The 17,486-nt window shown below is 44.4% G+C and overlaps 1 protein-coding gene across 1 annotated transcript in view; it reads left to right on the forward strand.

The window, feature by feature from the left end:
- LOC142312933 (uncharacterized) overlaps positions 1 to 17,486 on the forward strand; it is a 133,670-nt gene that overhangs the window by 37,862 nt on the left and 78,322 nt on the right. Inside the window, exons 6-7 of the mRNA XM_075351920.1 lie at positions 6,732 to 6,777; positions 6,843 to 6,997. Of these exons, the coding sequence (XP_075208035.1) occupies positions 6,732 to 6,777; positions 6,843 to 6,997 (201 nt within the window). The remainder of the gene's footprint in view (positions 1 to 6,731; positions 6,778 to 6,842; positions 6,998 to 17,486) is intronic.

Genomic DNA, 17,486 nt, shown 5'->3' on the forward strand with positions numbered 1-17,486 from the left:
AGAGATGGCTGGATCCGTCCTCATTCCGGTCTGGAGACATGGTATGACTCTCTTCCAGATACCTTAGTCTCAAGATGCCTTTCTAGAAGTTGGGTCCTTGCTTTATTGTTCCCTTCAAGGTGCTCCAGCAGTGCCGTGTCATACAAAACGAAGCTTCTAAATCCCCAATTTCTTCCATGTGTTTCTCCTCAAGCCTGTGATCCTGAGCTGCGGAAGACATGTTTTGACGTACCTGCTTTACCCGCTGTACCTGCCGCAACTGCAATACCAGCAGCACCTGCTGTACCTGCCATACTAGCTGTGCCCGCTGTACCCATCATCCTGCCTGCACCAGAGACTGTTCCTGTCTGACCTGGGGTCAGCTGCCACAGTGCCTTGATTCCCTGGAGTAGCACCTGGCGACTACCATCCAGCAGAAGCCTATCCTCACCATCAGAGGCTCTAGTGAAGATGAGGTAATCACTTAGTTATACCCCTCCAGGTTGAGCCTGTGTTATGGTACAAAGGGTCTGTACCCACAAACGTATCACTGGTGTTTAGAGAGTGACGACTCTGACCATAAAAACTCCAGAGCATCCAAAAACAGAAAATTTCTCCCTAACAATAGACTTTTTTTTTTACATAAAAACAAATATATCATGTGCTATCTTCAGAATTTCTTATTAATAGTGATGAGCAAAATAATAATACTAAAATGATCAGGTACTCGGTACTTGTATCGAGCAAATCGGACTGCTCGGGTTCTCGTCTCATGTAACAAGTATAATGTAAGTGTCAAGCTGACTATGGTATAGCAGAAATGCAGGGCTCCGAAGCTGTCCCTCAAACTAGGAGGCCCTATGCTGTCTCAGGATGGAGACTATGGAATATCCTAACTAGCCGCTCATCATGGATATGTGAAGCTGATACCAAAGTCCTCTCCTTAGGACTGTAATCTCGCCAATGAACCAGATACTGTAAAGATCGGCGAACAAAACAAGAATCACCAATTTTGATCACCTGAAATTCTAATGAATTTCAGATTTCTTTAACAGAGGTCTATGGAAAACATTATGAATCTTGTAAGATGTCGGTAACGGCAGGCAGAAAGCAACCAGATAATGACTGCTGTGATTTTTGTTCTGACCAATAAACCGGGATCCCAACGTCAGTGAAGGTATCTTAAGCTTAAGCTTGGAATAGTTGTGTAGTGAGCTTGGCAAATCATTAATCTGAAAAAAAAACCACTGATGACCCTGGCCCCTGCACCGGCCATGATCGTCGGGGTCCACGTGTTAGCAGGCCGCAGGAGGCAGCCTCAGGGATGGTATGCAGCCCATGTCTTACAGACACCTGGTCTAGATGATGCATGTGTTTGCTGTGTTACCACAGCAGGTCCAGTTTACCCTGGCCAATGCCCTCTGCGTGCACTACCACCAGCGGGACGTCCACTTCTCTATCTGTTACCGCACACTTGCACATTTTAACTTATGTACGCAGGTAAGAGCAGTATTATTAGAGAATAGAATCTATTTAAATTGGCCCTGATAGGACTTTTGATTGCATGTGGCAATACCAAGGACTGTAAGGCAATTACCCCTGACTAGAATCCTCTAATACACTATTCCTATTCCAGCTGCTCTCCCTGCACTAATTGCAGTTATGAGCAGTGTTATTAGAGAATATAATATATTTGAAATAGCCCTGAAAAGAACTGTTGGTTGTACGTGGCAGCCAAGGGCGTACATAAAAATCATGCGGCCACATTGCAGACTTTCTAATTGGGTCTCCCCTCACTGTGCTGCGGAGACATCAAATGCAGGCACAGGGGAAGAATGATGAAGGATGGAGCGGAGCGCCACGCTCCCTCTCTCATCATTGCTTTGTGTGATGATGGGTGAGGACCTGCGGGCAAGGAGGGGCTGGCACTGGCACCGGGCCCCCTGACTCACTGGCCCCATAGTAGCCGTGCAGTCTGCCACCAAATGTATATATACAGTATATACGTATGACTTTTATTGATATAAAAGATGTAAGGCTGACAAAACAATCCTCTATTGACTTACTGCCACATTACCTTTAACATGAGGCTCTACAGTCAGGTATTGTTTATATACTTATTGTGCGTTCTATTATCAGTGCCCTGATACTTCCTTGGGGATAAGTACAGGATTATTATATCCATCCCCCTATTTCTTCCATTCTTTTTCTCTTGATAATTGTGTTTTTAGCCTTTGTTTTTGTCAGCCTTATGTTTTGTATCAATAAAAGCCATGATTATATATAAAGAGCTGGATGTGAACATTTTTACTTTGCAGCTTTTTTCCTCTCATGTTATAATTAATTTTTTTTCCATATTTTTTTTTTCTTAGCACCCCTCCCTTTATTTATATTTATTACATTGTGAAGCCCACTACTTCTTTCTTAACAAAGTGATGCAAGTAGCAGTGTGTGTGTGAGGGGGAGGGGGGTATTATACAATAGTCCAGTGTGTGTGTGGATATTATACATAGAGGCAGTGTGGGAGAGATATTACGGAGAGGGTCGATGTGTGGGGTGTATTATTATTTTTTAAGGGAAATACCTCATTTTCTGGAACAACTTCAAGAGTGCTAACTCTTTTGGCCATGACTGTGTATATGTATATACTAGCTGTTTCCAGCCAGCTAACACTCAGCACGCTCATTGCTATCTAATTAACGCTGCTGGTGATTAAACTAAAGTTAATAATGACAACATTCAGTAGCACTTACGCAGGTGATATTTAAATTAAAATGAAGTTAATAACAATAATAATCATCAAAAATGTGAATAATACTAATGATACATTTTATTTACAGTGTAAAATCGAAAACAAGCTGTATTCAATAAGATGTGCATTTTTTTATTCATTCCAGCATCTAAACAAATTTCATAACGAAACATAAGTTAAAATTTCTCTGTAAACAAAATTAAATGTATAGTCATTTTCCTCAATTTCAAAGATCTTTCCTTGACTTCTACCAGGTACAATTTGAACTGTAAGACCTTTACTACTTGTTACTCTAGAGAATGCTGTGTATAATTGACCATGTGTGAATACAGGATCAGGTAGGAGAACTCCAATATTATTGAATCGTCCTTGCGATTTTGTAATTGTCATGGAATAAGCCAGATGAAGTGGGAATGTTTTTTTTGTTAGCTTAACTGGGATATCGCAATTTTTGCTAGTGTCCAATGGTATTCTTGGAATAAGAACCTTTTGATCACGACGCTCCCCAGAAAAAATATGAGATTTGTGCCAAGAGTTTCTACGATTAATCGAGTACCATTGCACAGTCCTTTGTTAGGATTTAGATTGCGGAGTAATGAGATTTAAATGTTGATAAATGTAAAGTAATGCACCTAGGATGGAGTAATCCTATAACTACGTATACATTAAATGGAAGTAAACTCGGGACTACAGAACAGGAGAAGGACTTGGGTATTCTCATTACAAATAAGCTGAGCAGCAGCACTCAATGTCAAGCAGCAGCTGCAAAAGCAAACAAGATTCTAGGGTGTATAAAAAGAGAGATTAGATCCCGTGATCCCAACGTATTGTTACCCCTCTATAAATCACTTGTAAGGCCACATCTGGAATATGGGATTCAGTTTTGGGCTCCACATTTTAAAAAGGACATTCAAAAGTTAGTCAGTTCAAAGGCAGGCAACTAGACTACTACAAGGAATGGAAGGCCTCCCATATGATGACAGGTTAAAAAAGTTAGATATGTTTAGCTTAGAAAAAAGACGTCTCAGAGGAGATCTCATTTATATGTATAAATACATGTGTGGTCAATATAAAGGACTGGCACATGACTTATTTCTTCCAAAGACAATACTAAGGACCAGGGAGCACTCACTGCGAGTGGAAGAAAAGCGATTCCGACAGCTAAATAGGAAAGGGTTCTTTACAGTTAGAGCAGTCAGACTGTGGAATGCCCTACCACAAGAGGTAGTAATGGCAGATACTATAACAGCTTTCAAAAAAGGGCTGGATGATTTCCTCAGTACACACAACATTGTTGGTTATAAATGACTTTGTGACCAAATGTAGAACTGGTGGAGGAAGGTTGAACTAGATGGACCTAGGTCTTTTTTCAACCTTAGTAACTATGTAACTATGAGTAGCATGACACAGCAGCCTTTCTTAAAGGGGTTTTCCGACATTAGCTAACCAAAAAATTTTGAGTTTATCTGTGCTGTATTGTCATATAAAACACCCCTACATTGTTATTTTTTGTTTTCTAACTTTTGTTCCTCTTGAATTATCCCTTTATTCTCTGCAGCTCTTTGTTTACATTTTGCTCCAGCAAACTGACCACTTCCTATGCAAAACCTCACAGTCAGAGCTGGCACCGCCCGGCCTCAGTGTCAAGCCCCGCCCCCTGCCAGCCCCGCCCTCTGCACACACATTCCCTGTCAGTATTCTGCCCCAGCACCTGACCTGTTATCACTCTAGCAATGGAAATAACAGCCCCACATCAGGCTCTGCGCCACACACACACACACACAACAAACGCACGCGCGCACACATCTGGCTCTGCGCCACACACACAACATACGCACATACAATACACGCACACATCGGGCTCTGCGCCACACACACACAACACACACACACAGAACACACGCTACATTCACATGACCATTCCGTTTTTGCGGTCCGCAAAAAACGGTCCATTTTTTCACGGATGCATCCGTGTGTCATCCGTGTGCCTTCCGTTTTTTTGCGGACCGCAAAAAACGGAAGCAGCAAGAAAGATAAATAGATGAGTAGATATAGAGATGAATAGATAGATATAGAGACAGAGAGATAGAGGGATGAATTAATGAATAGAGGGATAGATAGATAGATAGATAGATAGAATCATTGATAGATAGGTAGGTAGATAGATAGATGAGAAAGACATATAATGTCCTACCCCCCTGCATATTCTAAGCTGGCACCCTTTAGTGACTTTCATTTGGCATTAAATGGTGCTTGTATTTATCCAAAAAATAAATAAATAATTAAAAAAAAAAACGACGTGGGGTCCCCCATACTTTTGTAGCCAGCTAGGGTAAAGCAAACGGCTGCAGCCTGCAGACCACAGCTGGCAGCTTCACCTTGGTTGGTAATCCAAAACAGAGGGCACCCCACACTGTTATTTTAAATTAAATAAATAATTTAAAACAAAAAATATGGGGTCCCCCCCAAATTGGATCACCAGCCAAGGTAAAGCGGACAGCTGTGGTCTGGAATTCTCAGACTAGGGAGGTCCACTGTTATTGGACACTCCCCAGGCTAAAAATAGCAGGTCATAGCCGCCCCAGAAGTGGCGCATCCATTAGATGTGCCAATCCTGGTGCTTCGCCCCAACTCATCCCGTTGCCCTGGTGCGGTGGCAAGTGGGGTAATATATGGGGTAGATGCCAGATGTGTAATGTCACCTGGCATCAAGCCCTGGGGTTAGTGATGTCACGTGTTTATCAGATACCTGACATCACAAACCCAGTCAGTAATAAAAAAATTGACAACAAAAAAAAAGTTTTATTTGAAAAAACACTCCCCAAAACAATCCCTCTTTCACCAATTTATTGAAAAGAAAAACAAATCCGGGTCCAGCCTAATCCAATAAGGGGGTCCCACGTCAATCCATACCATAGTCACTGTCCCAGTCAATGAAGAACAGAATGTTCGCCATTGGCTGGGAGAGTAATGCAGTGACCTGAGCTAACATCAATAGCCCAGGTCACTGCAGGGGATGACGAGCGCTGCTGCCAGGAAGTTAGATGAGATCATTACCTGCTGTGACGATCTTCGCTTCACTCCTGTCAGCGCTGTCACTGCCTTCTATGCCCGCCGCGTTCTCAGCAGTATCACCCGTGACGTCACCACTAGTAACGTGAGAACGCAGCAGGCATAGAAGGCAGTAACAGCGCTGACAGGAGTGAAGCAAAGATCGTCACAGCAGGTAATGATCTCATCTAACATCCTGATGGCAGTGATCGTCACCCCCCGCGTTTGTCTGCGCTGCAGGGTGAGAAGCTGTTGAGCCTGCAGTGCGAGCAGCCGCAGGGCTGGAGCGGGACACAGACTGCACGGGCACTCCTGCTCTCCTGAGGTGCTGGCGGTGACACCGTGGGCGGGGAGAGTACAGAGTGCGGTGGAATGTGTGGGAGGGTGCAGGGAAGGGGGCGGGGACTCCACGCACTGTAGCCGGCCAGCAGGGCAGCAACAAGCTGTGCCCAGATTTGCATGTCAACATGGTCCTGCCCATGTTGACATGAAATGACCGGAAGCAGCAAAATCACGGCAGGAGCAGTCACATGACCGCTCTGAGCCGGGGGAGAGGTGCTGACAGCAGGGCAGGTAAGTGGTCACTATCTACTTACCTGCCCCAATGTAGCCCAATAGGGTAATAATAAAAAAAAAGTCAAATTAAGCCGGATAACCCCTTTAAGGTTCAGCATATGAGGAGGGAGGGCCATAGAAGTCAGGTAATGTACAAATTCGATGGGGTACTGAGCTCTTTCTTCTTCTGTCCACAGGATGAAATCTTGTCGACACTGAAGTATGATTTAGTCTGACCTCCAAGCATGTTCAAGACATGTTGATTGACAGTCAGCTTGTCACAGTTTTTAGGGCATAATACTGCTCTGGAAGCAAGATCAGCAGGAGTGAGAGAGTCCAGGTCATTCCCAAATATGCTCGTCACAACGTCATAAGTCAGCATGTCTTTGTTCAGCTTCACAAAATCCACTGGATTCCCATCTTCAACTCCTGATCCAACAGTTAGCAGCCACTCACAAAACTCTACCTCATCAGGATTGACTCGCACGTTCCTAATTAATTTCAGTTCCTTGATGGATTTCCAGACTGGACTGCTCTTGACACATACCTCTACAATACTAATGCAATTTCCGTGAAGTACAACTGGAGCTTCCTGACAAACATCTCCTCCAATAACAATCGGGATCCCACCAAAAGGTTCTTCATTGTGAAGGAGAACATGTAAGCTTCTATCAACGGCATTGAAAAGATGAATGTGAGACATTTAAATTTCATCCCATATAATAAGCTTAGTATCCCGAAGCTCTCGGCAGACTGAGGTTCCTTCTTTAATACTTGATAAAGTTCTCTCATTCAAATGAATTGAAATTCCAAATCCGGAGTGGACTGTTTTACCGCCTGCGTAAAACAAAAAAAATCCTCAATACAGACATCTTAAATCTATGCTTTTCAGTATTCTGTAATCGTAATTAAAATTACCTTTTAGTAATGTAGCTGCCAAACCGGTAGGAGCAACTGTTTTTACAATGCCACCATTCCCAAGTATAGTAGATGTCAAAGCCTTATATGTGATGCCCTGGACTAGTCAGGTTCTCCCAGGTAGTCACACACAATACCACACCCCCTCCCGATTAGGTAACACCAGTCAAACTAAAAGCCTTATCCCCACCATCCAGGTTTGATGTCCACACCAGGGGGTGGAGCCAGGCGGTGGGCTCCGCCCACCGAGGAGTTCACAGGCCTGGGGGCGGGAAAACACACAGAACAGTTCAGGTTCTAGTGGAGAGTAGTCTGAAGGAGCTGGAGAGCAGTCAAGTTCACAGGCAGTCCTGTGTCCAGGCCTGCCAAGAGACTACTGGGTGGCTGGGTCGGAGCCCAGTCACCATTGGCAAAGAGGCAGACGGTGGTGGCCGCCTGCAGGAGCTGGGATTACAGCCGGTGGAACCGTAGGGACCGGGGTCGGGCGGTGGCCCGTCGGTACCGAACCGGGGAACCGATTGGAAACCGGAGCACCAGGAGGGGTAGTCAGACCCAGTACAAAGCCCTGAACCGACAGGGCCGAGTCAAATCAACTGATTGCGGACTGGACTTTAGGACCTATCCCACACAAGTCCCAGTAAAAGACAACAGCCCAACCATACAGGGTAAAGCCACCGCCAAGGCATAGAGACCCAAAGGGCCAGCGTCTGTGGGCAAACGGGCTCCTACGGCATATACAAGTCGGGGAGCGGACTACCGGTGTCTAGGCATAGGAGTCAAACATTTACACACAGAGGTGCGGAAACCACCAACCTATTCCGGGAGAAGCTGCAGCAGCTGCGGGCCCTGTTCATCAGTCCGTTTGGTTTACCAGAGACTCCAGTGTGTTGTGTCAGAGTGAGTACACCAGTGCCATCAGGCACTGCACCGCAACACTTCACCCTGCACCCCGGCCCTCGCCAACCGGGCCCCGGGACCAACATCCCCTACCCACGGAGGGGTCAACACCTAGCTGCGCCATTACACCGCTCCCGGGAGACCCCATACCTTCACCGCAGCGGTGGTGCCTACAATCACCACAACCCGCGGGTCGCGTCACGAACTTACAATCCAAACCAAAACGCCACGGCCCCGGCCGTGGAACTCCTCACCCAAGTCCCCACGTGTAGCGCCAACTCCCTTGCAGGGCGACGTGAGAGGCTCGAGCCACCACCCGCAGTACGAGCACAGATCCGAGCGGCTCGGCGGTGACGTGGTTGGATTATTAACTGCATTCATGATTGCTTCAAAGGCGCCTCATTGTTCTAGGTTCATCAGAAACTGCAGTCGTTCAGATTCATGTTTCTCCCTTTCCACATCAACAATGTCACACATTTGATATGCATCTGATGGGGAAGGTTGTCCAGGGGTGGGATTCAAATTTTTAACAACAGGTTCTCTGTAAACCCCGCCCATTTAAAAACCACACCCATTCTGTAACCACACCCATTTTGTTAGCCACACCCATTTTCATGCACTTTCCTCAACCAAAAATACAAGTAATTTAAAGTATAATCTCTTTCCTCTTCTGCCACTCCTCTACCTTCACTCTCCTGTCCAGTATCAGTTGTTCCCATCATTGTCACTCTTATTGTATTAAATGGTTTTTCTACAGTTTTTAAAAATTATTACTAAAGGAGCCCTGCTAAAATTGGAACGGACGACCTTCCCCATACAGATCCCACCCCATGTGGCTGCTTTCCCCTACAGATCCCATCCCATGTGGTCTCTCCCCCCTTGCAGATCCCATCCCATTATGGCCTCTTTCCCCTGCAGATCCCATTCCATTATGGCCCCTTTCCCCCTGCAAGTACCATCCTATTGTGGCATCTTTCCCCCTGCAGATACCATCCTATTGTGACCTCTTTCCCCCTACAAGTAGCATCCTATTGTGGACTCTTAACCCCTGCAAGTACCATCCTATTATGGCCCCTTTCCCCCTGTAGATACCATCCTATTATGGCCCCTTTCCCCCTGCAGATCCCATCCCATTATGGCCCCTTTCCCCCTGCAGATACCATCCCATTATGGCCCCTTTCCCCCTGCAGATACCATCCTATTATGGCCCCTTTCCCCCTGCAGATACCATCCTATTATGGCCCCTTTCCCCCTGCAGATACCATCCTATTGTGGCCCATTTCCCCCTGCAGATACCATCCTATTATGGCCCCTTTCCCCCTGCAGATACAATCCCATTGTGGCCCCTTTCCCCCTGCAGATACCATCCTGTTGTGGCCCCTTTCCCCCTGCAGATACCATCCTATTATGGCCCCTTTCCCCCTGCAGATACCATCCTATTATGGCCCCTTTCACCTGCAGATACCATCCCATTATGGCCTCCTCTGCCCATATAGCCACATATAGTAACCGTTCCCATCTTATGCGGCCCCTCTCCCTGCACCTTCGGCTCACTGAACGGCTTACCTGATCCAAGCAGCACCGGCCTCTCCTGTGTCTCCCGTCCTCCTCCGCGGCACTCTGCACTCTGACAGACGGCAGGAGGAGGAGCTCCTGTCTGCAGCGTCATCGCGTCGCTGCACGCTGGATCAGGGAGCCGACAGGCTTTACTGAACCAGGAAGTGTGGCGCAGAGGTACGGGATTCATTTGTGCTAGTGTCTTAAAGAGACACTAACACAAATGAATACAGGGAACCGGATCGCCACAGCTGTTTCTTGCCGGTTCTGGGAACCGGCTGCTATTTTAACAACCGGTTCTCCAGAACCGGACAGAACCGGCTGAATCCCACCCCTGAGGTTGTTCACAACTTTTGCAATCTTTAGCAAACTGTCATAAGTGGTCTTCGATATCAGCAAGTGTTTGCTGCTCGGCCATGTATTTGCTGTGAGTCAGTCTTCCATTGTGTTATTTTTATATTTGTTGTATAAATCAAGTCCTCTTGTGATGTTGGCGTGGTTCAGGATTGCAGCAAATAGCTGTTGAAGCTCACCGAGCATTCTAAATAAAGATGCTTCTTCCATGTCCCACTCTGAGTCATCATGCAATAATCCCATGGCCCTTGCTGCCAGAATATGTTTCATATGTGTGTCCTTCCACTGTTCTCAGATCTTCCAATGATGCAGCACCTGTAAACAACATAAAGAAAATAATTAAAACTTATAAAAAAGTCAGGATGATCTAATAATGGACAATTAGATGAATATTACTTACCCTTGATATGCATCAGGAGTAGGCGCAGAGAAAATCTTTCAATATCTTGTGGAGAGACAGAGTACATTCTTGGAAGGATCTTGTCAGCACCTCTTTTACTTGTCTTCCAAAACTTATTTGTCCAGACATAATGGTAGGGTATTTCACAATATAAATACTGACGTGCTGACGGATCATTTTGGTTTAGAACGAACCATTTGGTAAGTTTTATGCCATCACTCTGAGCTTTTTCCAGAGAACACTGCTCCACTCCATCCTCAAAGTAAACTGATTGTTGGAAAGGTAGGTGTACCGGAAGTCTTTCTACAGCATGGGAACATGCAGACATCTCACATTGTCTCAGCCACCACATTGCTTCAGACGATGCCAAATATTATGTGTCGATGTAAGTCTTAAGCCCGCTTTACACGCTGCAATATATCTTACAATGTGTTGGAGGGGTCACGTCGTAAGTGACGCACATCCGGCATTGTAAGGTACATTGCCGTGTGCGAAAGGTACGTGCGATTGCGATTGAACGAAAATCCGTTCATCGCATACACATCGTACCTTTCTCTAAAATTGAACGGCAGGTTGTTCAATGTTCCCGAGGTAGCACACATCGCAGTGTGTGACACCCCGGGAACGATGAACTGCAGCTTATCTGCGTCCTGCAGCTCCCGGCTGACAATGCGGAAGGAAGGAGGTGGGGGGGGATGTTTACATCCCGCTCATCTCCGCCCCTCCGCTTCTATTGGCTGGCTACCGCGTGACGTCGATGTGACACCGAACGTCCCTCCCACTCCAGGAAGTGGACGTTCGCCGCCCACAGCGAGGTCGTATGGACGGGTAAGTACGTGTGACGGGGGTTAAACGTTTGTGCGGCAAGTTCAACAAATTGAACGTGCCGCACATACAATGGGGGCGTTGCAAATCGCATACGATATCGTATGCGAAATTGCAATGTGTAAAGCAGGCTTTAATCTCGTCTCAGTGGTAGGTGCCGGTGTTGCTGGCTTCGTTCAATTGAACGATGTCTGCATCATGCCCTTTGTACACATACTTGAAAATATATTTGATGGTCTGGATGGAAGAGCAGATTTCCACATTTGTGTGTGCGTTGTATTTCTGAGAGGTAGGGGTTGTATGGTACAACCCAGCGGCTGTCAACTTCCACGTCCCTAATCTTGAGCTTAATCCCATCTTTTCATCTGCGGTATACTGGATAACCATCCACATTAATAATTTTTTCTTCCCTGTAGTCTTTGGGAAACCTTTTGGAGCATGTCCAGATTTCTTTTACATCTTCCATATACAGTGAATTTCTATTGTGTTCTCCACAGGGCCCATGAATTATGCAGCTGGTGACAACAACGTAATGCTCCTTATTAGGCCTGTTTCACACGTCAGTGATTCTGATACGTTTGTGCTTTTTTTAAAACATACCAGAATCACTGACATACGCAGCAGACCCATTATAATCAATGGGTCTGCTCACACATCAGTGATTTTTCACTGAACGTGTCTCCGTGCGGCGTGCACGCGTGGCCGTGATTCTACACGGAGACAAGTCAGTTTTTTTCTGGCATCACTGATGACCCACGGACCACACTATGGTGTGATCCATGTGTGATCAGTGAAACACGTACCAGAAAATCACGGACATATTAAATATTAAATATTTTCAACTTACCTTGCCTGCAATTCGCTCTGGAGCCTCCGCTCTCGCAGCTTCTGCCTGGCTCATGAATATTCATGAGAGCAGGAAAACCCGGACATGAAGTAGGTGCTGAGAGTGATGGGCGGACGCTGCAGAGCTGGAGACTTCAGCACCATGGACAGCAGGAGCGAAGGCAGGTGAGCAATGTCCATATGCAATCATGGATCACGGATTGCAGATGGACAAGCCACGTGTGCCGTGAATCACGGAACACGGAGGGACATGTGCGTGTTTTACACGTTAGTGAAGAACGTCTGTGTTTTTCACTGACGTGTGAAACGGGCCTTAATGTCATGAAAAACACAGACGTTCTTCACTGACGTGTAAAAACCGCACATGTCCCTCCGTGTTCCGTGATTCGACTGGACGACGAAGACAAGTTTCGAGAAGCACAAACAGCATTGTCACAATCGATAGCTTCTCAAAACTTGTCTTCGTCGTCCAGAATTAAGTGCATATGGCAATGAGGAAGACCTGAAACAATAAATGGATGCATTAAATCTGCATTATTAATCATTCTATTCTTAACATTACGGTTACGAACATTCAGATGAATCTACGTAATACCTCTTTTTGGAAATTCAATGACGTAGGTGTATACCTTTACTTTTCCCATCACTCCTCCTTTTTTGCAATCAAGTCGTTTAGTAACTCTTGTAGCTGTAAGTTAAAAATTGGAGATACCAAATCTGGGTGGGCTATTGCTGCTTCATGTTGTAAAAGGCCGGACTGAATTTCTTCCCACTTTGGGTTGCAAGTGAACATAATAAATAAATCTGGTTTTCCAAATTTTGCTACCAAAGTCATCGCATCTTGGTAATTTTGTATCATGGCACGTTTTCCACTGGTAAAAGAAGAGGGAAGTATGACGATGCGACCTGGTCTCAGATCTTGTTGTTTAGCCCTACTGTTGATATAATCCATAAAACCAACATATAATTCTGCTCTGAGTTTCTTTTGGTGTTGTCTGTTCCAGTCAAGTCGCTGCGCTTCAACCTTTAGGTAGGCATCAATTATGTATTGTTGTGTCAGCTTGCAGGAATCACAGAGAGTAAAGGAGGAAGGTGTTCACTTGCTGCGCCAAAGAGATCACTCCAGCAGATGTTCAGATTAATGTCACTTTATTAATCATATGGGTCAACGCGTTTCCGGAGCCTCTGCCCCCTTCATCAGGACCATCAAGAACAAGAAACATCAAATCTGTCCCAGTCGGACAGAGACCTACATTATATAGTATATATGACGTCATTAAAGCAAAAAAACAGGCGGGAAGCACAGCCACGCTGTCAAAACGTGACGTACTTCAGCCAGCCTACTCAATTAAAAAAGAAATAACATGTGTCGCCCATCAGAAAGCAGGACCAATGTGATGACACCACCACCATCTGAACCAATTGAAATTGAAAAAAAAATATATATATATATATATAGATAGGTGGAAAATCCAACAAAATATAATAGTGAACACACCATTCACTAAGTGTGCAATTTGGGGTATAGTGTACAAAAACCGTATACATCTCAGTTATAATGTCTCCAAACTCGAAAGTGGAGAGGTACACGAACTTAGGAAGCACTCGGTCTGCAGATCCCATTAGAACAGGGATACACGACTGAGCTCATGCCGCCACCCGAGCGTGTGTAATCCTCCCATTGAAAAAAGTGTAACTCCCGTAGAAAGTGAAGTGTATCTGTGAATGGATCTGCAGGAGCACGAAACCCGCTACAGATCAGCAAACCAAGCAGGGTTCAAGGAAGTTCAGAAGCGTGGGAAAAAATAAGAGGACGCATGCGTCAGTGATATGGAGCCAGAACTAGGGTTCAATGGAGGGCAAGAGCGTGGGAAAAACCTCAACGCGCATGCGTGGGAGTGAAAGTGAAGAGAACCTTTTAACCCATCAAAGGAAAAACTAAGCAACCCATTAACCGAGTGCAAAAGGGTATCCGAGGAGCCTTAGAAAGATAGTATATATCTCAGTCTGAGCCAATAAAGTGAAAAAGAAAAAGGTGTGGATCCCCGGAGGAAACATAACTCCTGCACAGTAATGTTAAATAATGAAATCAAGGATTAGAGTAAACCAACAATCACCAATAAAGGAAAATCATTTTAGAAGTGAAAATAAAAATAAAAAATAAAATATATATATAAATATATATACATATATAAGGATATAAGGGAGCCCATGAATCTTTGGAACATCCTCACAAATATAACAGAATATCTCGACAATCAGGGTGATATGTTAAATTCAAAACCACATATAGAAAAATATACATATACACATCGAATAATATATTACCTTCAATACAAATAAAAACATATAAAATATCCATGATAAAACCAGGTCCATGTGATGGTATGATCTCATAATAAAAAAAACCGCATAAATATGATATTAAAATCAACAAAGAAGTGACATCATCTAATATCCCTAAAAGATTAAAAAATCAATATATTTAATAGTATTAAAAAATGTATAAATATGACCATAAAAATGACTAAAATAGATTACTGATCACTCAAGTAAAAATTAATGAAATAAGTCAGTAACCTCATTCAGACCCTGGGGCTTTAATGTATTCAACTTATATATCCAATAAGTTTCTTTTTTATTTAGGGTATCCATCCTGTTAGGAACAAATGGGGGTATTTGTTCGATTGGGGTCACTTTTGGTTTTGACCGCCTACCGGTTGCACAAAAGGGATTCCTCCTTGACAGTATGAGATTTATTTCTGAAAATAATTTCTTTAGTTTCCAGGATACGGTGTATCATCAGTGCTGTGGCGTTGCCATGGGCTCTAGGGCAGCACCCACCTTTGCCACCTTTGCAGACCGAGTGCTTCCTAAGTTCGTGTACCTCTCCACTTTCGAGTTTGGAGACATTATAACTGAGATGTATACGGTTTTTGTACACTATACCCCAAATTGCACACTTAGTGAATTGTGTGTTCACTATTATATTTTGTTGGATTTTCCACCTATCTATATATATATATATATTTTTTTTTCAATTTCAATTGGTTCAGATGGTGGTGGTGTCATCACATTGGTCCTGCTTTCTGATGGGCGACACATGTTATTTCTTTTTTAATTGAGTAGGCTGGCTGAAGTACGTCACGTTTTGACAGCGTGGCTGTGCTTCCCGCCTGTTTTTTTGCTTTAATGACGTCATATATACTATATAATGTAGGTCTCTGTCCGACTGGGACAGATTTGATGTTTCTTGTTCTTGATGGTCCTGATGAAGGGGGCAGAGGCTCCGGAAACGCGTTGACCCATATGATTAATAAAGTGACATTAATCTGAACATCTGCTGGAGTGATCTCTTTGGCGCAGCAAGTGAACACCTTCCTCCTTTACTCTCTGTGATCTGCTGTCTGCTGGTGGCTGCTGCCTGGGATCCGCAATACATGCGTTTATAGTAGTTGTGACTTTCACAACTACATTTGGTGAGTATTCTCACTCCCCCCTCCCCACCCCGTACATATTGGGGTAAAACCCTATTTGCGCTTGGTTTCTCCACAGTCCTCTCCACGAGCTTGCAGGAATGTGACAGCGGGTTGAAGGATTGTCAATCCTGAAGGCGGTATGCATGGAATTCCCTCATCGACACATTCCTGTTTTTTTTTTTCCTGTTCCCTTGCATCGTGACTGATATCTTCCTGTTCTTCATCGTCACCATCCTCCATTTCATGACTTTTCCTTTTTGCAGTTCTCCCTTGCTTCTGTATTACAGGTTGCCAGCCATGTTCACCATATGGAAAGAGGATCACAGTTTGGGCTATGGTACACAATATTCTGTAGTCCTCGCTGCCCAACGGGATGAATGGCAATTTCTCTTTTGATCGGCGGCTCTCCATCATCGGAGACAAACACGGCTGCAACTTCATTGGCTGTCGGCAAGTTGTATCGGCGAGGGTCGTGTTGTCTATACTTTGTTATCCACATTTCGATTTTATGATGGTCGTAGCCACGCTGATCAATCAAATCCTTCAACATCTTGAAATCCTGAGCAAATGGGTTGATGTCTCTGAGTAAACAGTCAATAGTATTCATTATATCCCTCTTGCATCCTTCATTTTGCTCGTTATTTAATCGTTGAATGTTTGCATACTCAGGATCCAATATGTAGAGTTGTGAACATGAAGGAGTATCAGATCTACAGAAAGCACAAATATATGTTTAATTATTAAAAAAGAGCAGGAATAAATTAAAAACGTACATTTAATTGTGTTTTGGTCTTTTACCTCAGAGAAGTTGATATACGGTGGTACACTTGTGAATGACTAAAACGGGTGGGCCACCGGAAAATGTAAATAACTCAGCACATCAGACTCTCCACTACCGTGGAAAGCTTCAAGAGGAACCTCAAGACCCACCTCTTCCAACAAGCCTACAACCTACAATAGCCCTCAGCCCAGTAGACCACTGCGCAACCAGCTCTGTCCTCACCTATTGTACCATCACCCATTCCCTGTAGACTGTGAGCCCTCGCGGGCAGGGTCCTCTCTCCTCCTATACCAGTCTGTCTTGTACTGTTAATGATTGTTGTACGTATACCCTCTTTCACTTGTAAAGCGCCATGGAATAAATGGCGCTATAATAATAAATAATAATAATAATAATAATAACTGAAATCCAAAGGTTGCAAAGGCAAAAGCACTGTTGTACTTTCTGATGTTCTTTCTAAAATGTTTTGCCTCGTTCGTATCTCCAGTTAACCACGCTTGAAATTGTTGAGGATATTCATTTAATGTACGTAAGTGTATGGTACCACTTCCGCAGCACGACGCAAACTTTGCACTGTGTAATTTTCCTTTACAAAAGTGAGATGCAATCACTACACGTGACGTCTCGCTTTCCCATGTGGTGTTCACTGGGTATATTCTCTGGATTTCTTGCTGCATACCTCGAAGATGGTGGCAGTTTACGTCAACGGTCACTGTTGTTTTCAACTTTCGCAGGTGTCAAATTCATTCTTGGTTGACGCTGGGTAAATATATCAGCTTCCCTTCTTTCTGTCACTCGGTTGATATAAACCTTGTGATATCTCTCTCTGTCCTTATCAATGTGCTCAGGTGTTCGTTGTTGATAAGCAATCCTACGATTTTGTCGATGTTGTTGTTGTCGAGCAGCTACTACATCGTTGTCCGGATTTCCCTGCGGCTTGTGAGATGGACCTGGCGACTCTTCTTGGCTCATTTTATTTGGGAGAATGCAGATGCAATTAAATGTATGTTTACCACACGCGGCACTTCTTTTCTATTAAATTAAACCACTTCAACTAAGGTAATGTGTGGGGGCCGAGCCTTGTGCGGTAAT

This window comes from Anomaloglossus baeobatrachus, chromosome 5, assembly GCF_048569485.1.
Source record: "Anomaloglossus baeobatrachus isolate aAnoBae1 chromosome 5, aAnoBae1.hap1, whole genome shotgun sequence".
Classification (NCBI taxonomy): Eukaryota; Metazoa; Chordata; class Amphibia; order Anura; family Aromobatidae; genus Anomaloglossus; species Anomaloglossus baeobatrachus.